This window comes from Miniopterus schreibersii (assembly GCF_964146895.1).
Source record: "Miniopterus schreibersii genome assembly, chromosome: 9".
Classification (NCBI taxonomy): domain Eukaryota; kingdom Metazoa; phylum Chordata; class Mammalia; order Chiroptera; family Miniopteridae; genus Miniopterus; species Miniopterus schreibersii.
The window spans coordinates 6,801,680-6,825,931 of record NC_138118.1 but is presented as its reverse complement, the minus strand read 5'-3'; the positions used below and the strand labels follow the sequence as shown (position 1 = coordinate 6,825,931).

The 24,252-nt window shown below is 50.8% G+C and overlaps 1 protein-coding gene across 1 annotated transcript; it reads right to left on the bottom strand.

Annotated features, from left to right (window-relative positions):
• Window positions 1–890: 890 nt before the first annotated feature.
• TRPV5 (transient receptor potential cation channel subfamily V member 5) lies at window positions 891–23,002 on the bottom strand. Its single transcript, XM_081146414.1, has 15 exons — window positions 22,684–23,002; window positions 20,296–20,393; window positions 20,053–20,175; window positions 19,535–19,672; window positions 19,137–19,235; window positions 18,812–18,987; window positions 18,042–18,188; window positions 15,988–16,200; window positions 7,286–7,372; window positions 7,111–7,187; window positions 6,730–6,895; window positions 6,465–6,531; window positions 5,140–5,408; window positions 3,512–3,618; window positions 891–2,646 (listed from the first exon to the last, which is right to left on the bottom strand). The coding sequence occupies exons 1-15, from the start codon at window positions 22,809–22,811 to the stop codon at window positions 2,358–2,360; spliced, it is 2,184 nt and encodes a 727-aa protein (XP_081002540.1). The 5' UTR covers window positions 22,812–23,002; the 3' UTR covers window positions 891–2,357.
• Between the last annotated feature and the right edge of the window lie 1,250 nt (window positions 23,003–24,252).

Below are 24,252 nucleotides of genomic sequence, written 5' to 3'. Positions count from 1 at the left end.
ATCACGATGGATTGAGGACTCCGTGTGAGGTCAGTGGAAAATGGATTCTTCTCTTAAGAAGTCTGGGCCTGAAGAGAGAGTAAAAAAGATGGGGCAGTCATAGCTGGGGGTGAGGTGGAGGCGTTTGCAATGTGTTTGGAGATGGAAAAGAACAGAGTGTGGTTATTTGCTGACCGGAGCTAGTGGAGAGGGAGAGGTTGAAGACACACGAGTGAAGCAGTAGAGAAGACAGTGATAGACCAGGATGACAGAAGAGAGAGACAGAAAACGATCTGGGACACAGAAGGGGGTTTAGCTGTCCACAGGAAAGGACATGCTTCCACGGTGAAAGAAAATACGAGGGATCGTGGTGACCGAGCACTTTTAGAACCCATGCTGCATGTCCCCGCAGCGTGTGTGGGGCGCACATGCATGCTCGTGTGACCCCTCACTATCCCACACTCTTCCGAGGTTTGCAAGAGTATCTGGGTGAACCCATCTATGGTTTCACAAATCCCACATATCTCTTTGCTGTTGTAGAGCACAATCCTTTTAAAAGTTATCATGGCTTTTTGGTGAGGGTCATAATGGGGCCGGAATGAGAAGGGCTGGGAGACCAGAGGGAAGCTGCACCTGAGTTCCTGTGGTGGGCGCCCAGTTACCAGTTTCCTTCCTGAAGAGGGATGCCCCTCTTCTGTGGTTGTCATCCACCCAACAGCTCAGCACAGGGACAAAGGGAGATGAGGGTGGCAGGGGACATCAGGAAGAGAGCTACCTTCAGACACAAGGATGATCAGCTGCTAATGAGCCACCTGAGAGACAGACCAGGGACAGTTCCATAAAGGCATGTTTGGGCCACTCAAGCATAGAAAGTCATCATTTACCACATATACTTAAAAACACACCAGGATGCAAACAAGATACAAACACTTTAGACTCCGAGCCTCAAAGAGCAAGGATGAGACAACTCAGAAACAACGACAAACAATCAGCACAGTTCAAACATGGGCAAATCAACACAATTCAAACATGGGCACAGGACTTCAATAGACATTTCTTAAAAAAAAAGATTCACAGCTGGCCAATAAGCACACAAAAAAGGTGTTCATTGCCATTGGGCATTAAGGAAATGCAAATCAAAACCACAATAAGATAAACTTCACATCCATTGGGATGGCTACTACAGCAACAACAAACAGAAAGTAACAAGTATTGGTGAGGATGTGGAGGAACTGGAATGCTTGTATATTGCTGGAGGAAATGTAAAATAGCACAGTCACTATGGAAAAGAGTACGGCAGGCTCTCAAAAAATTGGCAAAGATTACCATAAGATCGAGCAATTCCACTTGTAGGTATATCCCCAAAGGAATTGAAAGCAGGGGCTTACATAATTGCACACCAATATTCGTAACAGTATTACTCACAATAGCCAAAAGGTGGAAACAACCCAAATGTCTAACCATGGATGAATGGATTAAAAAAAATTGTATATGCATACAATTAAATTATTAGTTGGTCTTTAAAAGCAATGAGATTCTTATACAGGCTACATGGATGAATCTTGAAAGCACTGTGCTAAGAGAAATACACCAGGCACGACAGAACTAATATTGCATGATTCCACTTTTGTGAGGTGCCTAGAGTAGTCCAATTTGTAACAGAAAGTAGAATATTGATTATTAGGGGATGGTGGGGAGTTAACGTTTAATGGGTAGAGGAGTTCCACCTTGAGATGGTGAAAAAGTTCTATAGATAAATACTGGTGATAGTTGTACAATACTGTGAATGTAATTAATGCCATGGAATCATATACCTAAAAATGATTCAAGTGATCGATTCTGTGTGTATATTACTACAATAAATATTTTTTCAATAAAGCAAGGGCAAAGGACCTTTCTTCTTGCAGTTGTCTAGTTGGGGTTTGGTTGCTAGGTGGGGAGAGAGTCCTTTGAGGCTACAGGAAAAAGGGAAGGGCCACTACCTCAGGGCTGTGCCTGCCTTTTCCCATGTGGAGCCAGGCAGGCTACACAGCAGGCTACTTTCCAGTACCTTCAGGGGGTAGAAGGATGATCCAGATGTTATTAGTCCAGCACCCCTACCTCACGTCTTTAATGGCCAAGCCCAACTTTGCTCAAAAAAGAGACCTTCATTTCCCAAGATATGGGGCTTTCAGAAGATGTGTAGGACAACACATGCCTACTGCCCGTCTCCAGAAATGCTTAGATGAAAGCTGAGGCATGGCCTTGAAGAATTATTCTATCCCCTGCCATTGTTAACAGCATGGAAGTTAGATACTTGCATGGGAAAGTGTCTCTCTCCCTGCCTCCTCCCGCAGGCAGGCCACTTGGAGTTACATGAAGAGCAGCAGGGGCCCTAATCATAGATACATGTTTTCATCTCCATCCCCCTCACCAAGCTCCAGTCCAAGATTCAAGTGTCCCAGGGTGTTGCGACGAAGGATCTCCCAGCCCCAGTGACTGCTGCTGCGGGATGTGGTCCGGGACAGGGAGGGCGTTGGGAGGGTCAGGGAGCTTCTGGCTCGAGTCCCCCTTTCAACCACAGAGAGATGTTTCTCAGAAAGATGCTCATCCTCCTTGTCTGAGGACTTGAAAGCTTCCACGTAGCGAAGCACCCGCAGAGGATTTTGATCATGGAGGCTCTCGATTCTGAGGCGGGAAAAGGGAAAGCACTCAGCTGAGGTGGGGAGAGGTGGGCCCGGGGCGCAACACAGGTGGATGGGGCACGTGTAGGAAACTGGGTCAAGAGGAAAGGGGAAGGCGGGGAGCAGAGGTGATGTAAGAAGAGCACCCCGGGTCAAGTGAAGGAAGGTGCAGTCAAATGGAGGGCCAGCTCGGGTAGGGACCGAAGGGGTCTTGAACTCAGGACTTGAGCGTGGGTATGGCGGTGGGGCGATTCCGGTGAATATGAAAGAAAAATGAAGCCAACTGAGACAGCTATGTCACCAGGATGACACATAATTCAGGACATAAATAAGGGGCGGGGAGGGCCAGGTTAGGCGCTAAGAATAGAGTATGAAGGAGGTTAGCTTCAAGGCAAGAATATACTAGAAACGGGGGTCCGCTGGGAACAAGACTAGAACAAGTTGGGTAACCCGCGCCCACATCTGAGTATGGACACATAGATAGGGTGTCCCCCCAAAATGTATACACACACTTTGAATAAATATAAAGGCAGTGTTTATTAAAATGCATTTCATTTTCAAAATTGAGCTATCAGCTGTTACAGTGTGTATACATTTTGGGGGGACACCCCGCACGTAGCTTCTCACACGTTACTGCCCTGACGGCCACAGCCTGGCCTTGACTATCACCATTCCTTCTATCCCCGCTCAGCGCCAGCCTCCTCCCTCAGCCCGGCTAATGCGGGCTCACTTCACAGAGCGGGGACTTCTCCTTTGGGCCCAATTTGGGATCTCGAGCATGGGGGGAGGGTGATAAGTGAGGAGCTGGTCACCCTTGCTCCCGTGGCGTCACACACATTTCCAGTTGGTGCGTGCACATGGCCACTCACCTCAGGAACCAGCGGTCCCCCAGCCCGTACTTGTACCCACAGATCCCGGAGCGAGGCCACAGGAAGCGAGGCATCTTCCTCTCCAGCATCACGGTGGTGGCCACGATCTGGAAGGGCGAGGGAGGAGAGGGAGAACTCAGAAAGATACGGGGTTCAGAGAACACCGGAGGCCACAGAGAGTGCAAGGGGAACGGTGGCGTGAGGACACCAGGGAGCAGTGGAGATGACGGTCATTTGTCCATCTCCTAGCCTGTGCCAGGCACCATGCTGTCTGCATTACTTTTTATTCATCATAAAAAGAGGAAGAATATTTTATGAGTTTTTGTTTTTTAATATGTCTTTATTGATTTCAGAGAGAGGAAGGGAGAGGGAGAGAGAGAGAAACATCAGTGATGAGAGAGTCACTGATCGGCTGCCTCCTGCACGCCCCCTACTGGGAATTGAGCCCGCAACCCAGGCATGTGCCCTGATGGGGAATCGAACCTCCATCTCCTGGATTATAGGTCGATGCTCAGCCACTGAGCCCCGCCCGGCCGGGCTTTATGAGTATTTTGAATAATCCAGTGACCCCTTCATTAGTATTCAGATTCATGGAAAATGAGTCACTCCAAAGTGATCTCATTTGCTTTCATAGGAAAGCCATAGACCGATTGTCTTGATTTAAATAAAACAATTAAATAAAATCTCTATTGTCTTAAAGATGAAGTAATGCTGCTAGTGTTTAGGGAATTTGTAGCAAATTAAATACCCACGTCCTAGGAGGGGGAAGAGTGGGTTAATGGTGACACACTTGGCAGGGAAAATTCTGGTAGCATATCACATGTTCTGTACTTTGCCCAGCCCTCATTAATTACTCAGATGAAACATAGAAGGAAAACTTATCAAATATGCCTGTGACACAAAATAGGGAGGGATATGTCCTTTGCAAGGTGGCAGAAGCAATATAAAAATGATCTCACCAGACAGGAATGCTGGGCAGAAACCAAGAACATAAAGTTTAAGGAAACCAAACGTAAGGTCCTCCACTTACGTTTAAGACTCAAGTATCCATGTAAGTACAGGGAAACAGAGGAGGAGCTTAGCTAAATTGTGTAACAGAGATTCGGGCTTCTAGTTGACCATAAGATTAACTGGGGCCAAACGAAAAGACCTGACTCAGTTTTAGTTGCTATTCATAGAAGAGTGTCCAAAGCCGGGACGGGCCTGCCCCCCTGCATTCCTCTGATCACAGCAGGACCATCCCAGTTTTGAAAGGACCATGACCTCTTAGGGCAGGAACGGGAGGGCGCAGTCAGGGTGGATTGGGGCCAGGGAGCTCTATGAATCAAGGGGACTGCCAACCCTTTCAAAAGCCCAGTTCTCCACTTTCTACTCTTACAGTCCTTGTCTTCTTAGTACTTCACACTTCTCTTGACCGTGATCGATCCCCTCAGATCCTGGGGTTGATCCTACCTATTGCTACCATTTCACCCTGTTTCTGTCCCCTCCATCTGTCCAGATGTACCTCTGTCGAGGGGACAGCCCGCTGGGTGTTCTGTACTCGCCTAAGGGTCATCCACCCTGACATAACCCTCCAAGTGTTCTCCCCACCCCCTGCTCCTCGGGGAGACCGACACTGCTAAACGCACCTGGGCCCTCCAGAGCTCGTCCCGCTCCTGGGCCACCCGCCAGTGAGTGTCGCCCATCATGGCTATGAAGAGGTTGAGCATCAGCAGGGTGGCGATGACAGCGAAGGCGGCGTAGGTGATGCTGTACATGAAGGGCAGGTCCACGTTGTAGTTGGCGGGGCCGTCGATGAGGGTGAGGAAGAGCTCGAAGGTGCTGAAGAGCGCCGTGGGGTAGTCGTAGAACTCCCCCAGCTTGCTCGGGTCCTCCGTCTGGAAGATGATGAAGAACGCTGCTCGGGGACGCGGGGCAAGGGCGCGGGAGGGGTGGCGGTGAGCGGCCGTTCTGCCTCCCACACACCCCGCACGCCCGGGCTCATGCACACGCACCGAGATGTGTGAGTGCAAACGCGGGAGTCCCCGCCTGTGGACCTGGCTAATCCTGAGACATCCTAGGACCAAATTCATCACTCTGGACAATGTTAATACTCACATGTATATATATATTTTTACAGCTTTACCCTTTTATAGTGCAGCTGTTGGTGCAAATTTTTGGTCGACTGTTTTATGGGATTCCCCCGTTCAACAGGGAATTCCTAGGACAGGAACAGTACCCTTTGTACTGAGCCCTGGTCTTTTAGAGTTGGGGTGGGGGCTTTCAGATGTCATGTAGCACACCCCTTGTCATATGGGTGTCCTGCTGTAGACTGGATTAGAGTAGCCACTTTCGGTTCTTCCCTGCTCTTCCTGCCTTTCCATAAAACCTTTCTTCCACCCATTCCTTTCCCTGGCCCTCCCCTCTCTGCCCAGTCTGTCTTCACAACTCTCCGTCTGTTTTCCTCTCTCGTTCCTCAAACTCCCCAAACATTTTTTGTACCTCCTTTTGAGAATTCTTTCCCTTTTTTTTCAACTTTGAGCACACAGAAAACAAAGCACGTTGTGTTATTGAATGCTTTGTTCCTTCTTCTAGAGTGTAAACAGAAAGCTAAATACCACACTGCCTCTGTTTGCCTACGTCATTTTCTGGGCTCCACGGGTGGCCAGTCTTTCCTGTGTAATGCCCCTTCCGCACCAAAGCCCTTTTTCTATGTGTCTTTTAAAGATCTTGCAGGGCAGATAGTCAACACCAACGTTATTGGTTCAGAAATTCAGAGCACATGGGTCCACCTCCTAGGCCAACCTGAGGGACCCAGATTCTACGGGCCTCAGTTGCTTTTTGACTCACTTCCCACTGGGGTGGTGGTGGGAGAGCAAATGGGAGTGCAAATGAGGACTGAGAGCAAGAGTGAGAGTGAACGCTCTGGAGAATTGGATCCAAGGATCTGCGGGGGAGGGAGCTGTGCTCTTACCTGAGGCAAATCCCAGAATAACCACAGCCATCAGCCAGCAGAAACGCAGCAGGTCTCCAAAAATCATCTACAGGAAACAGAGAAGGGCAGGGGGCGGGAGTGAATCTTTTCCCGTCTGTGGAGCTATTGCTAATAGACCAGGAGGTCCCTGGAGTTCCCCCCAGACCCACTCTGAGCAGCACTTTCTATTTTGCCCCCCCCCCCCCCCCTGTCTGGGAAAGTCCTAACAGCTGAAGAGAGAGGAAACTTTGGGGAAAGCACTGACCTTCTGGATCATGATGCTGAAGGGACCCAGCATCTGGAATCCTCGAGCAAAGTATATGACGCTGCACCAGCCCAGCACCAGGGCAAGGGACATAGGGACCACCTCCCCTCTGGTGTTGGAGAGCCTCATCACCATGGTCACCAGCACTAGGGAGGCAGAGGTGATGCTGGGGGAGAGCAGGGAGTAGGGAGTGAGGGGGAGGCTGGAAATATTCTAGGTCCCCTCCAGCACAGGCATGACTAAGGTGGTACCCACACACTCAGGCTTAGTTTTTACATCTAAAACACACACATGAGAAGAGTCATCTGAGTCTAGGTCCCAGAGGGACCTGGAACAGTTCTGGTGAGGGAAGGCATGGGGTCGGAAGGAAGGGACACTCACATGATGACATGGAACGGCCCACCAAGGACGGTCTGTCCAAAATAGCGGGAGGCACCCACCCTGAAGATGTCTGGGATCTGGGAAGGGGCCAGTAGAACAAAAAGACCATGGAGATGGCAGTTCCGCCTGGGGCCGCAGATCGATGGCCTGGGCCTGCACCCCACCTGGACCTCACCTCTAGGAACAGCATGATCACAGCCCCGATGATGGTCACCAGCTCCCCCACCAGCCGGATTTTATCCTGTTCCGTTACATAGGCCTCCTGTGGGGGGAAGTTCAGGATGAGAAATGCTTTCTCATGGATGGAGACTCCAATCCTTCTGGGCGAGAGGTCGAAAGTAACTGAAGTCTATTCACAATGATGCCTTGCTGGAGTGGCTCAGGGGCTGAGCATCAATCTATGATCCAGGAGGAGACTGTGGTTCAATTCCCCACATGCCTGGGGACATGGCACATGCCCGGGTTGCGGGCTTGCTCCCCAGCAGGGGACGTACAGGAGGCAGCCGATCAATGACTCTCTCATCATTGATGTTTCTATCTCTCTCTCCCTCTCCCTTCTTCTCTCTGAAGTCAATAAAGATATTTTTTTTAAATCAAAATGATGAAAGGTTCACCTTACCACCACCACTACGACCCCTTGATGGTATTTGTCCTTGAGGCTAACTCTGTGACCAGGACATTGGTGTGTGCATCCAAGGGTTAATACATGTCGCCTATGTTGATAACTTGAGAAGCCACCTTAGCAAATCATCTTTTGTACTAGCTTAGGAGCGGTAATTTATGATATAAGTACTGAGGGGCTCAGATCACATTTCGGAACATCAGGTTTAGAAAGTTACTGTAACAGGAAGAGGCATCAGTGGCTTGGATTAGTTTCAGCTATGCGGAAAGTCCAGCTTTTCCGATCCCCTCGTGGTTCCTGGCAGGGAGAAGAGACTACAAACATCACAGATTTCAGTTTCCCATGTGGAACCAGAACCCACCAGCTCCAGCGAAACCTTGAATGAGTCACTAGACCTTCCTTGAGGTTTCCCACCTGTAAAATGGAAACTCTGATTGGAATTAGAGGATATATTTGGATGTACTTCATAAACCATAAAGTACTATAGATATGTTTATTGCGGTTTTATTATGGCTTGACAATAGAGAAAAGGGCAGGCAAGGTGCTAGAGACACCATACGGATTTTAGGAAGGGCCCATGCCTTGTCCTGAGCAGTAGGTATGGAACATATAGTCCCAAGTTCAAGATGGAAAGGAGACCATCTGTGCATTTGGCGTCACAGTGGAAGTCTCTGCAACGTCATGCAGATGTAGTGATAGAATTCTACAAGAACGATCCTTAACTTTTTTGAAGTTGAGCCCATCTGAGAATATCACAAAGACCACAGGCCTTCCTTCCAGAAAACTGTTCACAACTATGTAAGCCCCACATCAAATTGGACAAATAATTTTAACACATTCAAGTACGTTTTTGGCTTTTGGGAACTCTGTTCTCCAAGGTCACACCCCTGAATAGTGTACCCAAGATAGGAGTTGAGGGACCCCGGGGCCAGTGGGAAAGCTGATGATCTCAGCTTGGGAGGATGTGGTTGCTCATGAGGCATAAGGGATGCTAAGCATCTTCACCCTGCTGATAAACGGGAATCTCTAGGCGTCCTCTGCAGGCTACTGCACGGTGTACTCGCCGGTCCAGCGAGAGGCATGGCTTTAGGAACAGGAAGAGTTGCCATATGGAGGGAGGTGACCTATGGCATAAAAAAGGGCCCACCAGTGCCCACAGCTCAGAATGTGTAGATCAGATCATCTCAGATGAAGCCAAGGAGATAGCCTTGAGGGTCAGACTGACCAACAGATGGTAGAAATGTTTCAGCTACATCACATGGGGCCAGGAAAGACCAGGAAAAGAGTTGGCATCTGTGTGCCTGGGGAACAGTGTGATCTAACAGCCTGTGACTAGACTCCAGTTACATTTTTGTTAAAAGAATTGATGGTCTGTAAACTTCTCTGACATTTGCCTTTCTTAAGAAATTGGTGAATTTTATTTTATCATATAATGGGAAATTTCCTTTTCCCCTTGCTTCTAAAGAAGCCCAGGGTTCTCTCTTCATCCTGAGCTCTAGCAAATACTTTGGAAACCCTCTCCTCTGTTCTGAAATTCAGTTCATGGGCCTTGTTCCTTCTTTGTCTTAATGTGCCCGTGGCATCTGTCTCCAATTGTACAACACGCTGACTCCTTTTGAGATCAGGTAGTAATAGGATAAATAAGTACATTAACTATAGAAACAAAATAACATTAAATATAAAAACAGATAACTACATCTATGCCATATATGTGCCCATATAAAATTTTTTAATTCATTTTAAAACTTTGTATCCTGGCCCTGGCAGGTGCGGCTCTGTTGGTTGAGCATCGGTCCTTGCACAAAAAGTCTCAGGTTTGATTCCTGGTCAGGGCCCATGCAGGCTCGATCTCCAGTAGGGGGTGTGCAGGAGGCAGCCAGTTGATGTTTTTCTCTCTCTCCTTCTCCCTTCCTGCCTCTCTAAAATTCAATTTTTTTAGAAAAAACAAACATATTTTTAAAAAATTATAAAAACAAAAACATTGTCTCTTAGTTGAGTATGTCTAGAAGACTGCCACCAACCTTCCCTTTGCTCGACTAAGAAGAAAAGGAAGTGACTGTGCACGAGGTGGCCAGGTGATTTGTGGGGGATCAGAGCACCCCCGGGGGCCAGCGAGAGAGTGACATCAGCTCTTCCCTGGAGATGAAAAGGTGAAACCCCCAGCTAATGGCGACTGTTGCGGACAGTATCCCTCGCCAACACCTTCTGGGATGTCCTCTCACCGGCACTGTTAGCTGGTTCATCAGATTCTTTTGCAGAAAGGTGTTCCTGCATGAGTTCATCGGTGAGTGACAGGTGTCCAGGGACCCCAAGCTTTTGTCTCTGCTCCACCTGGAGTGTGACTGCCCTAAAAAGTCATTTTTCTCCACCACTCTGTCGCCAAAGGTCCTCTCCCTTAAACCAGGAGGTAGAGTGCCACGGTCTCCTTCCTCCACCCCGTTTTCCTGGCTCACCCTTACTGAATCCTCAAGACAAGTCACAGCCCTGCTCCTGGGTCAGGTGTCTCTTCTGCAGGTCCATGGAGCCACTCTCTGCTCTTGGCCCTCACCCAGCACACTGAGGTCGCCTGGGTCCTCCAGGTCTCACCGGTAATCTTAGAGCTCCCTGAGAGCGGGGACATCTAACTCTGACATTTCACCCACAATGCACAACATAGGAGGTGCTCCCATAATAAGAAAGGAAAGAAGGAAGGACGGAAATGAGAGGTGAGCAGGCAGGTACCAGCCAAGCACGATCTGAGGGTTACAGAGGAATGGTCAAGGGGGACTCAGAAAGTGGGAATGGGGGAAAGGGTGACAACTGATTGGGCTTTTCTGGGATTTTCAGATTCTTAACTCAAGGTCACTTAAGCAGGCTTGGCTAATATTATACTGAGAAAATATTCCACCCCGCCCTTTTAAAAACAAATGCCTTTCAGCAATGACCAGAAGTCTTTACATCATCATGTGGCTTGAAATTTCAGGAGTTGTCAACAGCTAACTCCCCTGCAGAGGCTGACTCCAGTGAGCTTGCTCTCACTTATCAGCCGGCCGAGCTCACTGCCTTGAAGGAAATCCCCAGAAGGGTGTGCACAGCACAACTGTACGCCTCCTCCGGGAAGGGTGCGGGGCATGGGCAACCTGGGAGGGAGGTGGGAGGGCACCAGAAAAAGTTATCAAACCCCAGTTGTAGGCTCAAGATCCCAGCCTTGTCAAGGAATGAAGCTTCCAGAAAGAGTCTTACTGGCTTATAATGAAGAGTTACTCTGATCCTCTCAACTGTGCAAGGGTTTCTAACCAGGCTGCCCATAGAAACAACTGGGCACTCTCACCCAATTAGTTTGGATCAGAGACCTAGCTTTTTAAAGTATATATATGTTTTTATTGATTTTTGGAGAGAGAGAGAAACATGGATTCAGCTGCCTCCTGCATGCCCCCCATGGGGGATGGAGCCTGTGACCTGGGCATGTGCCCTGACCGTGAATTGAACTGGGCCACCTCTCAGTGCGCAGGACAGTGAACTGTGCCACACTGGCCAGGGCTAGCTTTTCTTTTCTCTTTTTTTCTTTTCGTTTCTTTTCTTTAGATGTAGGTGTTTCTGGTATGTACCCCAAGTTGAGAACCACTGGGCCGAAAAAGGGGAAAGCCTCCTGGTTCCCATCTAGGGCTACTTTCCAAAGATTTCATTCATGTCTTGGTCTCTGCATTTTCTCAGGAGGATTAACCTGGGAAATTTCTACTCTCTACAGAGGAGTCTTTACCACAGAAGTAGGAGTTACCCTGTACACCAAGAGGTTAACCACATCTAAAATGTTGCCTATTATCAAATCTAGAAAACAGCTCTGGTAACTATTTTCTGGTAGGCACTTCCCTGTGTGACTCGCTGCCCCTGCACTCCAGGGCCCCTCACCTCGCCAGGGAGAGGTCAGATGTGGCCAGATAAAGGTGAGTGTGGCAGGCCCGGGCTCAGGGCAAAGCCTGGAGACATGAGTTTCTCGTGCAGTGGGTCCCCTGAGAAGGAAGACTGAAATCCGGCACATCATGCTGGAGGGAGGGATGGCCTGGCTTCCCTTTAAAGGAGAAGCTTGGGAGTGAAGCCGACCAGAACCCCAGGCCCAGCGCTGCCCACTTGTTAGGATGCATATGAGAATCACGTATATCAAAGTGCTTTGTCATCCAAAATGGGATCTACAAAATCGCAGCATCGCCCAGTGGCGAGTCAGAAATGCGGACTCTCAGGTCCCACCCCAGCCTTGCTTCCAGAATCTGCCTTTTCACAGGCTCCCCGGAGCACTGGTGCAGGGCACCAAGCGAGCACTCAGTAGCTGCTGCTTTTCCCTAGCAGGCTCCCTGTTTCTCTTCATCTCTCTCCCTGTCTGTAATTTGCTGTGATTGTTCCACAGTAAGTGGTTAAGACCCCTAAGCAAAGCAGTGTAGAGCTGCAGATCAGTGGGGTTTTCAAAAAGCTGGGGTGCTTGGGTCTTTGAGAGCTTACACGAAATGATGATGTGTGGACAGATCAATCCACTGACCGTGACAGGCGGAGAGGGTGTGATTTAAAATAAATGGAAACCTGCCCGCCACGGCCCTCTCCCTCACTCTGCATCCAATCTATCGCACAGCAGCAATGATTTTACCTTCAATCGGTTTCCTGATGCCAACACTTCCTCTTGGTTTCCCATCACAGCCCAAAGACAATCAACCATTGTCTCTTACTTGCTGGCCTGTAATTACCTCTTAACTGGTCTCCCGACATCCTCCCTGGCCCTCTCCAATCTTTTCTCCACCCTAAAAACAGAGACATTTTTCTAAAATAAAGTCTTGTCTAGGCCCTCCCTTGTCTAAAAATCCTTCGGAGCTCTCCCTTGCTGCTGGGATAAGCACGGCTTCTCGATCAGTGTGGCCCGCAGGCCTGGATGATCTGGGAAGGATCCGCCTGGACCACCTCACCTGGAGCCTCCTGCCCCTGCTCCCTGTGCTCCCAGCCTTCTTTCAGTGCCCAGATATTGGCGAGGCTCTTCCTGCCTTTGCATAGGCCTCCTTTCTGCTCAGAATTCACTTTTCACCTTTCTCTCTTACCCAGGTCTCAGCTCAGTTATCTTCCTCAGGGAAGGCTTCTCTGGCCTTCTGGAGTGCCCAGGCCCCTGTTACAAGCTATATTACGGTCCTTTTTCTTTCCACAGGGAAAAAATAATGTAAATTGTAACAATCACACTTTGTAATGAAATATCTATTTATTTAATTAATGTAAACCTGTCTGAAAACTCTCAAAGAGCACAGTTTTGTTCTGACCACATTAAATTTTTAATGCCTAGAATAATATTTAGGCTCTATGAGGCTCTTGATGATTATTTGTTTAATGAATGAATTAGTAAAGTGGGGGAGGCAGAGAAGAGATCAAGAAAATTTTCAAGAGACAAAAAGGAAACCTGATGGTGAGTGCCCAACAGATCAGGGATCTAATGATCAGAGTGACCAACTTAAGACTAGAAAGCTGTAGATGAGTCGATCTCAAAGATGGAAGCCAGAAGTTCTCAGCCTTAGCTAAGTGTCAGGATCACCGAACAAGTTTTTTAAAAACACCAATGCCAGGGCCTCAGCTCAGACATTCTGTTTTATTAGGTGTGACAGCTTAGAACTGGTATCTTTACCAGCTTCCCGTGTTTCTAATGTGCAGTCTTGGTTAAAGACCACTGATCTAGACAGAGGTAGGATCTGCTAGAACTGACGTCCAAGCCACCTGACTCCTAGACTTTGAACAACCTACTCACCTGCAAACCTAAGAGAACCAGTACTATAGTACATGTTGTTCTGCCTAAACTAAATAGCATTGAATGGAGGTAGGAAATTAACTCCAGTTAATTAAAGAGTTCTTGGGAAACTCTGGGAAAGCATAACTTTTCTGGCTGAACAATGAAGCATCTTAGGCTGAAGACACCCGTTAAGATATCTCCAAGACTAGATAGAGATTAACTCCATCCTCATATATGTCTGCTTTTGTACAGTGTGTAGTTTTTTCTTTCAGTTCAACTGTCATGAGATGGTGCTCTGGGCTGTCCCCATGGAGCCCAGTGACTGCTCCAGGACCCAGGAGATCCACAGAGGAAATCCTCCAGTGACCGAGAGCCCTGTGCATTCAGATTGATGAATTTAACTGGAGGTTAGAGTATTCATTTATCTAAGGAAAAGCTCCATGGGCTAACCAATCTGTCAACAATTGCATTAATCAAGTCAACACACTAATATCGGTGCATTCTCATTTCCCCAAGACTTTCAAGTGACAAAAAAGCAAGGAAAAAAGAGAATTTCCTACTAGTTAACTAATCTGGTGCATTGTGAAAACAGGATCTTACAAATCATGCTGATGAGTGTGGGAGCCCCAATCTAATCCAAATAGACTTTCTACTAAATAAGAGGAACACAGATGGTCCATAAACTCAGGACCAAGTCTCGGAGGGCGATGCCAAAGAAGAAGAACCTTTCATTGGTGTGTTTTCCTGTCCAACCCCCTTACAGCAGCATTCCTAACCCTCTAGGCCCCCTTCCCCAGCAAGGTAAAGATATTTGAAAGCCGTGAGTCTTCTATGTGGGCCCAAGAGGCTTTTACCTAAGGCGAAGGCGAAAGTTAAAAATGCCAGAGAAGGAAAGAAAGGAATAGGAGAGAAAAAAGAGAATGGGTAGGCTCAGTCAGCTATAATTATGCTTCACCTAGTCCTGAGGCAAGGGGAGGGGTTATAAAATATAATTTAGACGATCTGGGTCAAAGGAACATGTTTGTACATTATTAGTCCTGCCCCAAAGAGAAAGAGTCACACAGGGAGGAGACTCAGTGCTAATTAATCCCTCGCATCACCCAACTCTGGGGCCAGAACGCTATCTACATTCCAGATCTGGAAAACCCTACATAAGCTTGAGACAAAGGAAGGCCCGGAAAGAGCTCATCTGCAGAAAGAGGACCAGGGGTGTTGGAAAAGTCCAGCCACCCCCAAGTCATTCATGTTTATACCTTTTTCAATTTCTAGGCACTCACCCGTCCACTTGGCCGTCTTCTAAATGCCCTTTTCCCTGTGTGGTCTCCATACCAGGGGCAACCCTCATGCCCAGCTTGAGGTGCACAGGACACAGCCTCCCCGAGCACCCCTGCCCTCCTCTACCAAGTCAGCAAATCCTTCCTTACAAGAGGCAGGGGCTCTGGTGCATGAGCACCTGTCTATGAATGAGAGGTGGTTACAGAAGCAGGAGAGATAGAGTGTCCTGACCTACTTTGGGGGGTAGGGAAGCACTTGGCCCTGTTCCTTCTCTGTGCAAACCACTGTCTTTGGTCTGACCTTGCTCTTTGACCAGCAGGCAGTTGATGTTCTTGCTCTCACCCTAGTCCAGGCTGAGCTGTACCCATGGCTGGTCCCTACTGCATAGAGCACACTTCTCCAGTCACCTAGCTCTTATTTCTTCCTCTGTCTTTCACTTTCTGCCCACACGCCTGTAGCCCCTTTCAGCTCTTTTCAGGTCACCAGGATGAAAACAAATTGTCCTATGAAAAACCAGCCAGCCTAATGTAGCTGCGCTTGCTGTCCGCCTATTCTCAGTACTCGCTGGAGTCTACCCATCCCGTTACACTCCAAGGAGGGTCTGCTCCCTTCAACGGCAGACTCTGACATTTCTTCACATGTCTACACAGAGTCCTCACCACCCGGGTCTCTGAAGGACACACAGGAGGCCAGCCCGCCAGAGGAAAGGGACCTCGGGGGTTATTTGCTTCATCCTGCTACGCAACCCAAGCATCCTCCTGCAGCGTGTCTCACCGGTGGTCAGACAGCTGACGCATTCTTGCCGACATGCTCGTATTGACCAAACGCAGAAGAGAGTGCAAACCAGAAGGTGCTGTGCTGCCCTCACAGACCAGAAACGGACCCAGGCGTGGACTTGGAGCGCGATTTCTCTCCCTTTAGGAAAACAAAGTTTCCTTTCAAGTTCACATTACGAAAGACTGGTCCTCTCTGTGCGTTGAAAGGAAATTTACCAATGCACAGTGTTCCCAACACCAAGCATCCTTTCAGAGTCAAGGAGGGAAGTCACAGCAACCTGGACAAGCGCACTTTTACTCATTAAGCCTCCTCTCTGGTGCCCGTATCTCACGGCCAATTTCTGTCTGGGTGCTTAGGAGCCTGCAGCTGTTGGAGCCCAGTGAGGGGCGTCTGTCCTGGGTGGTATCACTTTGGTCTCCAGCACCATCCCCCATGTTTACAGTCCCTTTCAGCCCCTTCTACAAAGAGTCACCTGTAGTAGCTTCTGTTCCAGGAGGGTGATATCTCGGGAGGCTGTGTGATTGTCGCTCCGAGACTTGAGGGGGCGGTAGACGCAGCACATGGTGAAACAGATCATGTAGAGCACGTACAAGGCGCCCAGAACGCAGAAGTAGGGCTGTCCGTACTTCTTCCACTTGAAGCTCACCAACTGCTTCACCGGGGTCTGCTCCAGGATCTGGCGAGCCTGCCACAGAAGGAGAGTGTAGCTTGGGGTGACCAACACAGTGGGCAGGGCGGGGTTTCCCACTGGGTCCCAGATGGGCAGGGCAGTCACCAGCACTGGCATCATCTTTTTTTTTTCTTACAGACAACTGGTAAACTTTTCCTATATGCTAGGCCTTGTGTTATTGCTACAGGTAGACTATTACAGAAGTGAACACAGGCGCTACAACGTCATTGAGGCTTTGAAAAATGAGCAGCAGATCGTTGGGTGAAGGGAGTGCTGGGAAGATCACTCCATGAAGTGGTAGCAACGGGCAAGGCAGACAGGTGTGAGAAGCCACTTGCAGAGGAGATGTGGTTGGGGACAGGAGACGACCCGTTGGGGGTGACGGGCAGGAATTCAGATGGATGAATTAGATAACGGTCACATCATTCTACATCATGGATGCTAAGGTGGGGAGTTTGATTTTTTTTATTCTTCCTGAACATAATGAGAAGCCATTGGGAGTTCAAGAAGGAAGTAGCCAGATTTGCTCTACAAGTCTTGCGGTCTGGAGAAAGGAGATAGAGGACACAGGTAGTAGGTAGGGTGTGCCAATGACCTAAGCCAGGTGGGTTGGTGCTCTCATGTAACCAGGTAGTGAAAGGTTAAAGAGACAAATGTGAGAGGGTGATGGACAGCTGAGAAAGTATAAAAAGGCAAATCCAAAGCACAGCTGGAGGGATTAATCATTGGCAGAAAGAAGAGAGACAGTGCAGTTTCCAGATGTGCTTGGCAGGGCAGGGTAGGAAGGTAAAGTAGCTCTAACCATAAGGTAGGAGCCTGGGTCTTCTGGTGGAACTAAGGCAGAAGGCAGCCTGGGACGTAAAAGGAGCTAGAAAAGAATTTCTAAGGGAAAGAAAACTAGCTGACAAAGACAAGACTACAACCTGTGGGAGAACATGGGAGACCAAGGATCTGTGGTGGCACCATCTTCCAGATGGATTGGCTCTAATTCCTAAGAAATCCTGCATGAGGCATAGGTTTCCAGGAATATTCTCTGAGAAAGTTCATCCAAACTAGCCACTCACTTCTTCTTCTGTTCATTACAGAAGTACTTACAGTCATCTGAGTCATACGGCTCTAGAAGGGCTCCTAGGAAATTATCAACCGGCAATAAACAACAGAAGCTATATCTTCTCACTTATCTTCGAGGTTCCTGGAAGCTCAAAGTATTTTCTCCTCTCTACCTGTCTTCAGCAAATTTTCCTTTGCCCCATATCACTCAGCTCAGTCCTGTCTGGATGATCACTGTTTTTCCCTCTCTGGAAAGCTCTTTTTTCTCTTTTCCCTGGCGAGTCCCAACTCCTCCTTGAAGACCCAGATCAAGCACTCCTGGGACCTCGTCTCTGGCCCATCTAACCTCGGTTTTGCTGCCACTGCGCACAGCACAACCCCCTGGGGTTGTATACATTGTACTCTACTGCAAGTGTTGGGGAAGGGACTGCACCTGAGGAAGCTGACTGACAGGAACTGTGTTTTGCTTATTTCTGCATTCACACCTCCTTGTGCAGCATCTGGAGCACAGAAAGTCCTCAATATGCCAAATGAATGAATGAATGAATGAATGAGCAGCAACCTCCATCTGGAGAGTTCCTCATCTGAAATGTCAGTTTGACAAAGGCAAAGAAAAGAGACTAAAGCAAAGCAGAGGGAAAGTGCAGTCAGGAAAGGGGTGTTCATTGGACTTTTCTCCCAAAGGCCCCAGGAGTCTTGTCTCCATCTATTATCAGGCAAGGAAGAGTCTGGAGCCCAGGATCTTAGCACATGGGCAGGCTCTGCGGGAACACATGACAGTCCCGGATCCTCCATGACATCCATACCTCCCGCTTCTTAGAGGAGACCACAAGTTCCAGAAAGGACACCTTCTCTCCCCAGGAGTCGATCTCCGTGAGGTCATAGAGAGTGGAGGTCAGTGGCCCGTAGGTCCACTGGATGTGCTTCCGCTTCTGCATCAGGTGTTGGAACATCTGTGAGAACACAGGTGCGGTGAGTGGAGGGCGAGAGTGGGAGGAGCCGGTTCCGGGGGGCACCACCGCCGAAGAGCCCGGAGCCCACCCCTGGGGACTGACCGACAGGACCGTAGGGGGGTGGCAAGCCTTTGATTACATGAACCTCCTTACTATTTTTTGGTTTTCTTTCCTTCCCACAAACCCTACAAAGACCTGAAAGAAGAGGACAGCCCCAGGCGGTTTGGCTCAGTGGTTAGAGTGTTGGCCCATGGACTGCAGGGTCTTGGGCTGATACTTTGGTAGAAAGCTCACATGTGGGAGGCAGCTAGTCGATGACGTGTCTCTCTCACATCCATGTTTTTTCCCTCTCTCTCCCTTCTACTCTCTCTGAAAAGCAATGGAAAAATATCCTCCGGTGAGAATAAAAAAAAATGATTGAGTAGAGTAGGCAAAGGGAGCAGAGCTTTGGGTTCCCTGCAGATCTTCTAAAGGGTGGGTCTCAGGTCCTCCTCAGCAAGGGATTCCTGAGGTTGAGGCTTCAGTGACAGAGTTGAAAGTAAGGGACCAGGGACCACCATCCTTTTGGGGTTTTGAGGAGAATGACCATGAGAATAACATGTAGGGTTGGGGGTGTCCCTCACCACAGTGTTGCCCTCCACTCCAGCCAGCTTGAAGGGGGTGAGACCCTGGTGATTGGGCACCAGGTCCAGGGACTGCAGGTGGCCCCCACGCCCGTCGTAGGACAGCAGCAGGTTGTACATCTGGCAGGCAAAGGTCTTGTTGGGCTGGAAGACCAGTATGTGCAACACTGTGTTTCCTGGGGGAGGACACGAGTGTCACATGGCCACTGAACCCAAGGCCCTGCTGGTCCCCATGCCCGCCCCAGGGTGGGCCTGACGGTTGTCCCAGCCGCTCCTCTCCCACCCCCTGGCTGCTCCCTGGTCCTTTCCACACTCCAGTGCTTACCCAGGGAGTCCTGGGCCCGGATGTTGGCTCCGTGTTCAATGAGCAGACGCACGATCTCCTCGCTGCCCACGCAGGCGGCAAAGGACAGAGGGTGCTCCCCTGAGGAGACAGAGGGCTCCATGGCATGAGAGCAGGCCGGGCCGGGCCGGGCGCCTCCCCAGTGACTGCCTGGTCCTCGGCTCAGCTCGGCTCTGGGCTTGGGGACACTTGTCAGCAGAACCAGAGGCAGGGATGGTGCAGAGGGCCCTGGGGGGATTGGCTCTGGCCTTAAGCCCCGTAAGGGCTGACTTCACCCCACCCTCCAGCTTCCCCAGGCACAGAGCCCTCCTCAGCCCTCCCTCCCCTTGCTCTTGCCCACTGCCCGCCTCCCCTTCCCCCAGCCCTGCCCTGGCTCTCACCATAGTAGATGTGGTTGTGGGGACTGAGGTGGAAAGCTATGCCTGTAGCTCTGGCAGAGACGCTGGCCCCGTGAATGAGCAGGGCTCGCACCAAGTTCACGTTCTGGTTCATGATGGCCACGTGCAGTGCAGTCTGACCTGGTTCAGAGAGAGCCCTCAGTAGTGGGGCCTGCCCCCATTGTTTTCCAGAGGCGCACCATCCGCCTGGCTTGTAGGGGATCCCTGACAGATCCTTGAATAGATTTCTGCCCTTGGCTCCACAGAGTGGCCTGGGGCTGAGGGCAATGAGTCCCTCAGGCTGTTGGCTGTATAGTCCCTACATCTTGCTGTTGGGTGTGGGGCATAATTGTAATCACTCTAGTGTCACAGTGAAAGAAATAGAGTCCTGTCCTTCAGGGAACATGAAAGGAGTTGAAGGGAAAGAATAAATGGCTGAAAGAGTCGTGGAAGCCAAGGCCAACTCAGAGGCCCATTTCTCCTGCCTGTCTCCACCTTGAAACACTGTGCAGGCGCCTCACCTACAAATGGCTCGCACAGGGTGGGCTCCAAGACCAGGTCCGGGGCGGCCTCTATCAGCACCGCAGCGGCCTCCAGGTTGTCATAGAGCGCGGCTATGTGCAGCGCCGTCTCCCCCAGGGCTCCTGGAGCACAGTAAGATAAGGGGGTCAGACACTCCCCTCCGGGGACAGGCCCCTTCCCAGAAACCCTGGGAGTCCTGGGTGGAGGAGCCCCATCTCCACCACATTGAACTTCGAGCCCACCTCTTTGCCGAAAGTCGCAGCTTCTGTCCAGCAGAAGTTTCTTCAGGGCACACAAGTCATTGTCCTTGGCTGCCCGAAGCAGCGGAGATTCTTGAATCCTGGGAGAAGATGAATGAGATGGAGACAGAATTGCAGTGAGGCCAAGAGCAGAGCCTACATCACACTAGTCTTCCTTCCTGAGGGTCTCAGGCTGTGAGTGGGGGACTCAGCAGAGGGCTGTAGTGACCCTCAGAGGGGGAGGGCCCTGGCTATGAAATGGGTGGACATGGTGGCGCAGAGAGGAGGCCATCAGCCCTGGCTGAATCAGTCGAAGCTGGGTAATGTTTCAGGAACCTGGGGAACTAGAGCAGGTGGGGAAGATGGAACTTCTGTCCCCGGCTGACACCCTGGCCTGTGAACCGACTGTTTCACTAAGAGGAGTTTGAGAGATCAAAGCTGGGCAGGGAGGGGAGACAGGCCAGGGTGAGAGCTGCGGGTGTTTGTGAGTTGCTGAAGTTCTGATTACCCTCTGGGCTGTTTAGATTCATGTCCCTGAGGGGGACAGAGAGAGTTTGGGGTGGGTTATGGAGGACCTATTCCTTCTGGGTGCTACCCTATCATTGAAGAGTCTAAACACCCAGGTTGTAACTGAGGAGACAGCCTGCAGCTTCTCAGATGGTGCAGCTCGGAGTGAGGGGGCGTCCCATGGAGAGGCCCATCCCCGGGCACCTCTCCTGGTCAATCTTTGTTTTCCCCCTGCCTGGAGGAGCCAAGCACCAGATAAAGCTGAGGCCGATCCTGCTGGGGAAGTCAGGATTAGCTCACTGTGAAGGTGACCACAGGGTCTGGCAGGTTAAGGGTCATGAGGGAGACACAAAAGGAAGACAAACTGACAAGTGACCATGATGTCCCCCAGCCCCCAATTCCTCTCTCCCAGTATCCCCTCGAGCCATTGGAAAAGCTTTACTTAAGGAAGCAGCTTTTTATCTTCAGGCAGAGCTCAGGTCTGCCCGCATTTAGAGAAGCGCTCGCAGGAGGGACCACCAGAGGGAGGGCCAGCCCCGCTCCATCTCACCTGGACCCTTGGTCCGGTGGGAGCACCAGCGCGGGGTGGCCAGGGCTGGGCTTCCAGGGTTCAGGCCTGTGCTGAGGGCACCGCGCAAAGCCTCGTCACCCTGGCCTCTAGCCCCTGCCCCCTGCAGAGAGGAGGTCTGGAACGCCACTCTCTCAGAGGCAGCCCTAATCCCACTCTGAGGCAAGGAACAGAGCAGGGAGGCCAAAGGTTCCACCGCAGGGCCTGGAGTGGGTGCTGCTGAGCTAGCAGAGCGCCTTTCGGAACTAGGGCTTAGACTGCACCCAGCCCTGCAAGTTGAGAGGCCGGGTGCAAAAAGAAAGCGCAGGACCCCTTGTAGACAATGGTGTGGTGAGGAACTGGGGCGGGGGGTGGGGGGGGGTGGGGGGTGGGATGGCATGGGTCAATGGGGAGAAAAAGAGACATCTGTAATATTTTGAACAATTTAAAAAAATTATTGAGAGTTTCCAGATAATAACAGCAGCGCATTAATGGAGTGCAGGGCTTTTCTGAAGCACAGAGCCCCATGCCACTGCAGAGGCCACCTGCCCGTGAAAGCAGCCCTGGCTGGACCCAGATCGGCCGGTGTGTGCTCAGTTCATTCCCCTGCTCTCCCATGGTAGACAAGTGCCCCAAACACTCCAGGTCAGAGGCCCGCCCACAGGATGAGTCCCAGGGTGTGGACCTCGGGGCTAACTAGCCACGAAATGACCTGCCCCCAGGTGTGTCGGCCCCACCTGAGCTGAGTGGCCCAGAAGCAGACACAGGGGTTATCAGCGTTTGTATCCTCAGTCCCCGGCACACCGCTGCACACGGCAGGCAGGCTCAGTAAATGGCAGAGGAACTGAACTGAGGACTCTCCAGGGTCGCCTGTGTTTCCCTCCTTGGCTGTCAGCTCCGGTGAGCAAAGCTCTCCTCTCTCCCACCAACCGATTTCCACGTATACTAACGCTAATTCCTCCCTCTTTCCTCAACCCACGGGGTCTCATCCATTCCCCAGCAATCTGCTCCCCACCAGCCATCACCTGCCTACAACCCCCCTAACACACTGGCTTCTTCTCTTTGGTCCCTCCGGGCCCCCACCCTCCTCTCCCACCAGGCAGGCAGGTGAGATCCCTGTCTATTAATCTACAGAACCCGCAGCAAGGCCTCCCTATGTGGCCCAGCGCCACCCCCACTACCACTAAGAGGGGCAACTCGGGTTTTGTGACTGTAAGTGGCTTGGGGGAAAATGGCACATCCGTGTGCTTGGCGCTGAATTCTGGGGATAGACCCCCGTGGGCAGGAAGGTCTGCGGATCTGCGAGAGGCGGGGTGCCGCCTGCCTGGACAGCCTACCTCTTCTGCTGCAGCATGTGGGCCTCATCCAGACGCTGATCCCAGTCTTTCTCTCGGAGCAGCCAGGAGGTCAGAAGTTTCTGAAGGTGGGTCCAGGGCCCTTTTGCCTTGAGTGGAGGAGCCCCCATGTCTTCTTCTTGCAGGCACTGGCAGGTGATGGGGCGTGGTAAGGAGGCAGGTCCAAGACTTGGCAGCTACCGAGGAAGTGGCCCGGTTTGCTTGGGGCTGGGAGTGACAGCGAGTGTATCTCCCGTGAGACTTGTGTGTGCAGCGTGCAGCTGTGGGGTGTGGGTGTGTGTGTGCATGTGCACTGGGGACTGGCTGCCCTGCCAGGAGAGAGCAGCTTTACCTGGGGTGGGAGGAGCTCTTTCTAGAGCGAACCTCTAGGACACTGAGCCTGCCCTAGAGCCAGGAGGGAAGAGGGGAGGGAACTCTGGCAGTGGGTTGGGGCTGAGACCTGGACAGGTGAGGGGTGGGGCACAGCATTCAGGACAGAGAGCAAGGTGAGAGACCTGGGAGCCAGTCCCACACGCAAGACGGGCAGTCATTAGGATGCAGGTGATCAGGAAATCACGTCCTCCAGCTGGGCAATCAGCCTGCTTTGAACCCTGGCTCTCTCAGCCCCTGCTAATCAGTTAGGTGAGCTTTCTGTGCCTCAGTCCGTTAATCTGTAAAATGGGGGAAGCACCTCTGCTCTCTCATGGACGCGGCTGTAAAGCATGACCCTAAGAGCTCAAGGGTGTTGATTCCCCTACCACAGATGAACGGAGAGGGCCCCGGGGCTGCTTCTCTGAGTGGTGGTCATCTCTGCCCTCGACTCTGCAGCCCCACCTCGCAGAATGGTTCCTGGCCACCCCACTTCTGTGAGAAACCCACTGTGACTCCTCTCCCCTTCCAGCTTCTTGGAACCCCTGTCAGAGGAGACCTTCAGGGGCCCCTGTGTTTTTAGAGGCTGAGCAGAATGACATGAGAGTAGGTGGGGGAGGGCCACCCCTGTTTGGGTCCCTCTCCAGGAATGATTCAGCAGGAGGGCGGAGTAAAGCCAAGAGAACTTTATATTATGATATGACAGTTGCTATGTCTCCCCCTGATTTTTTTTATTTTTTATATATTTTTATTGATTTCAGAAAGAGGAAAGGAGAGGGCGAGAGAGAGATACATCAATGCACATCCCCTGACGGGATTGAGCCCACACCCCGGGCATGTGCCCTTACCGGGAATTAAACCACAATCTCCTGGATCATAGGTCGATGTTCAGCCCCTGAGCCACTCCTGGCCGGGCCCCCTGATTGTTTTCAAAGCAATCCATACCTACAACTGAATTGTAGTCATTCAATAACCCTAAAGAGGTAGGTGGGACTAGGGGAGGGTTCTCTTTATTTCATAAATGAGAAGACCAAGACCAAGCTCAGGCTGGGAGTGTGAGTCCCCACAGCGAGCAGCAAAACTGGAACTGGCTCTAAATTGAAACCTTAGCTCCAGATCACAGCCATACCTTGTTGCTTCTTGGAAACCTTCTGCCTATAAAGATGTGAGAGATTTGGGGGGGGGGGGGGGTCTCCAGGAGAA

What these genes read in the sequence shown, in the direction of transcription:
- TRPV5 (XM_081146414.1), bottom strand. Translation starts at nt 22,811, where the DNA reads ATGGGGGCTCCTCCACTCAAGGCAAAAGGGCCCTGGACCCACCTTCAG. An exon ending in CCACAACCACATCTACTATG is followed by an intron (nt 19,236 to 19,534) that starts GTGAGAGCCAGG and finishes CTGTCTCCTCAG; the next exon opens with GGGAGCACCCTCTGTCCTTT. An exon ending in TCTCCTCTAAGAAGCGGGAG is followed by an intron (nt 16,201 to 18,041) that starts GTATGGATGTCA and finishes CTTCTGTGGCAG; the next exon opens with GCTCGCCAGATCCTGGAGCA.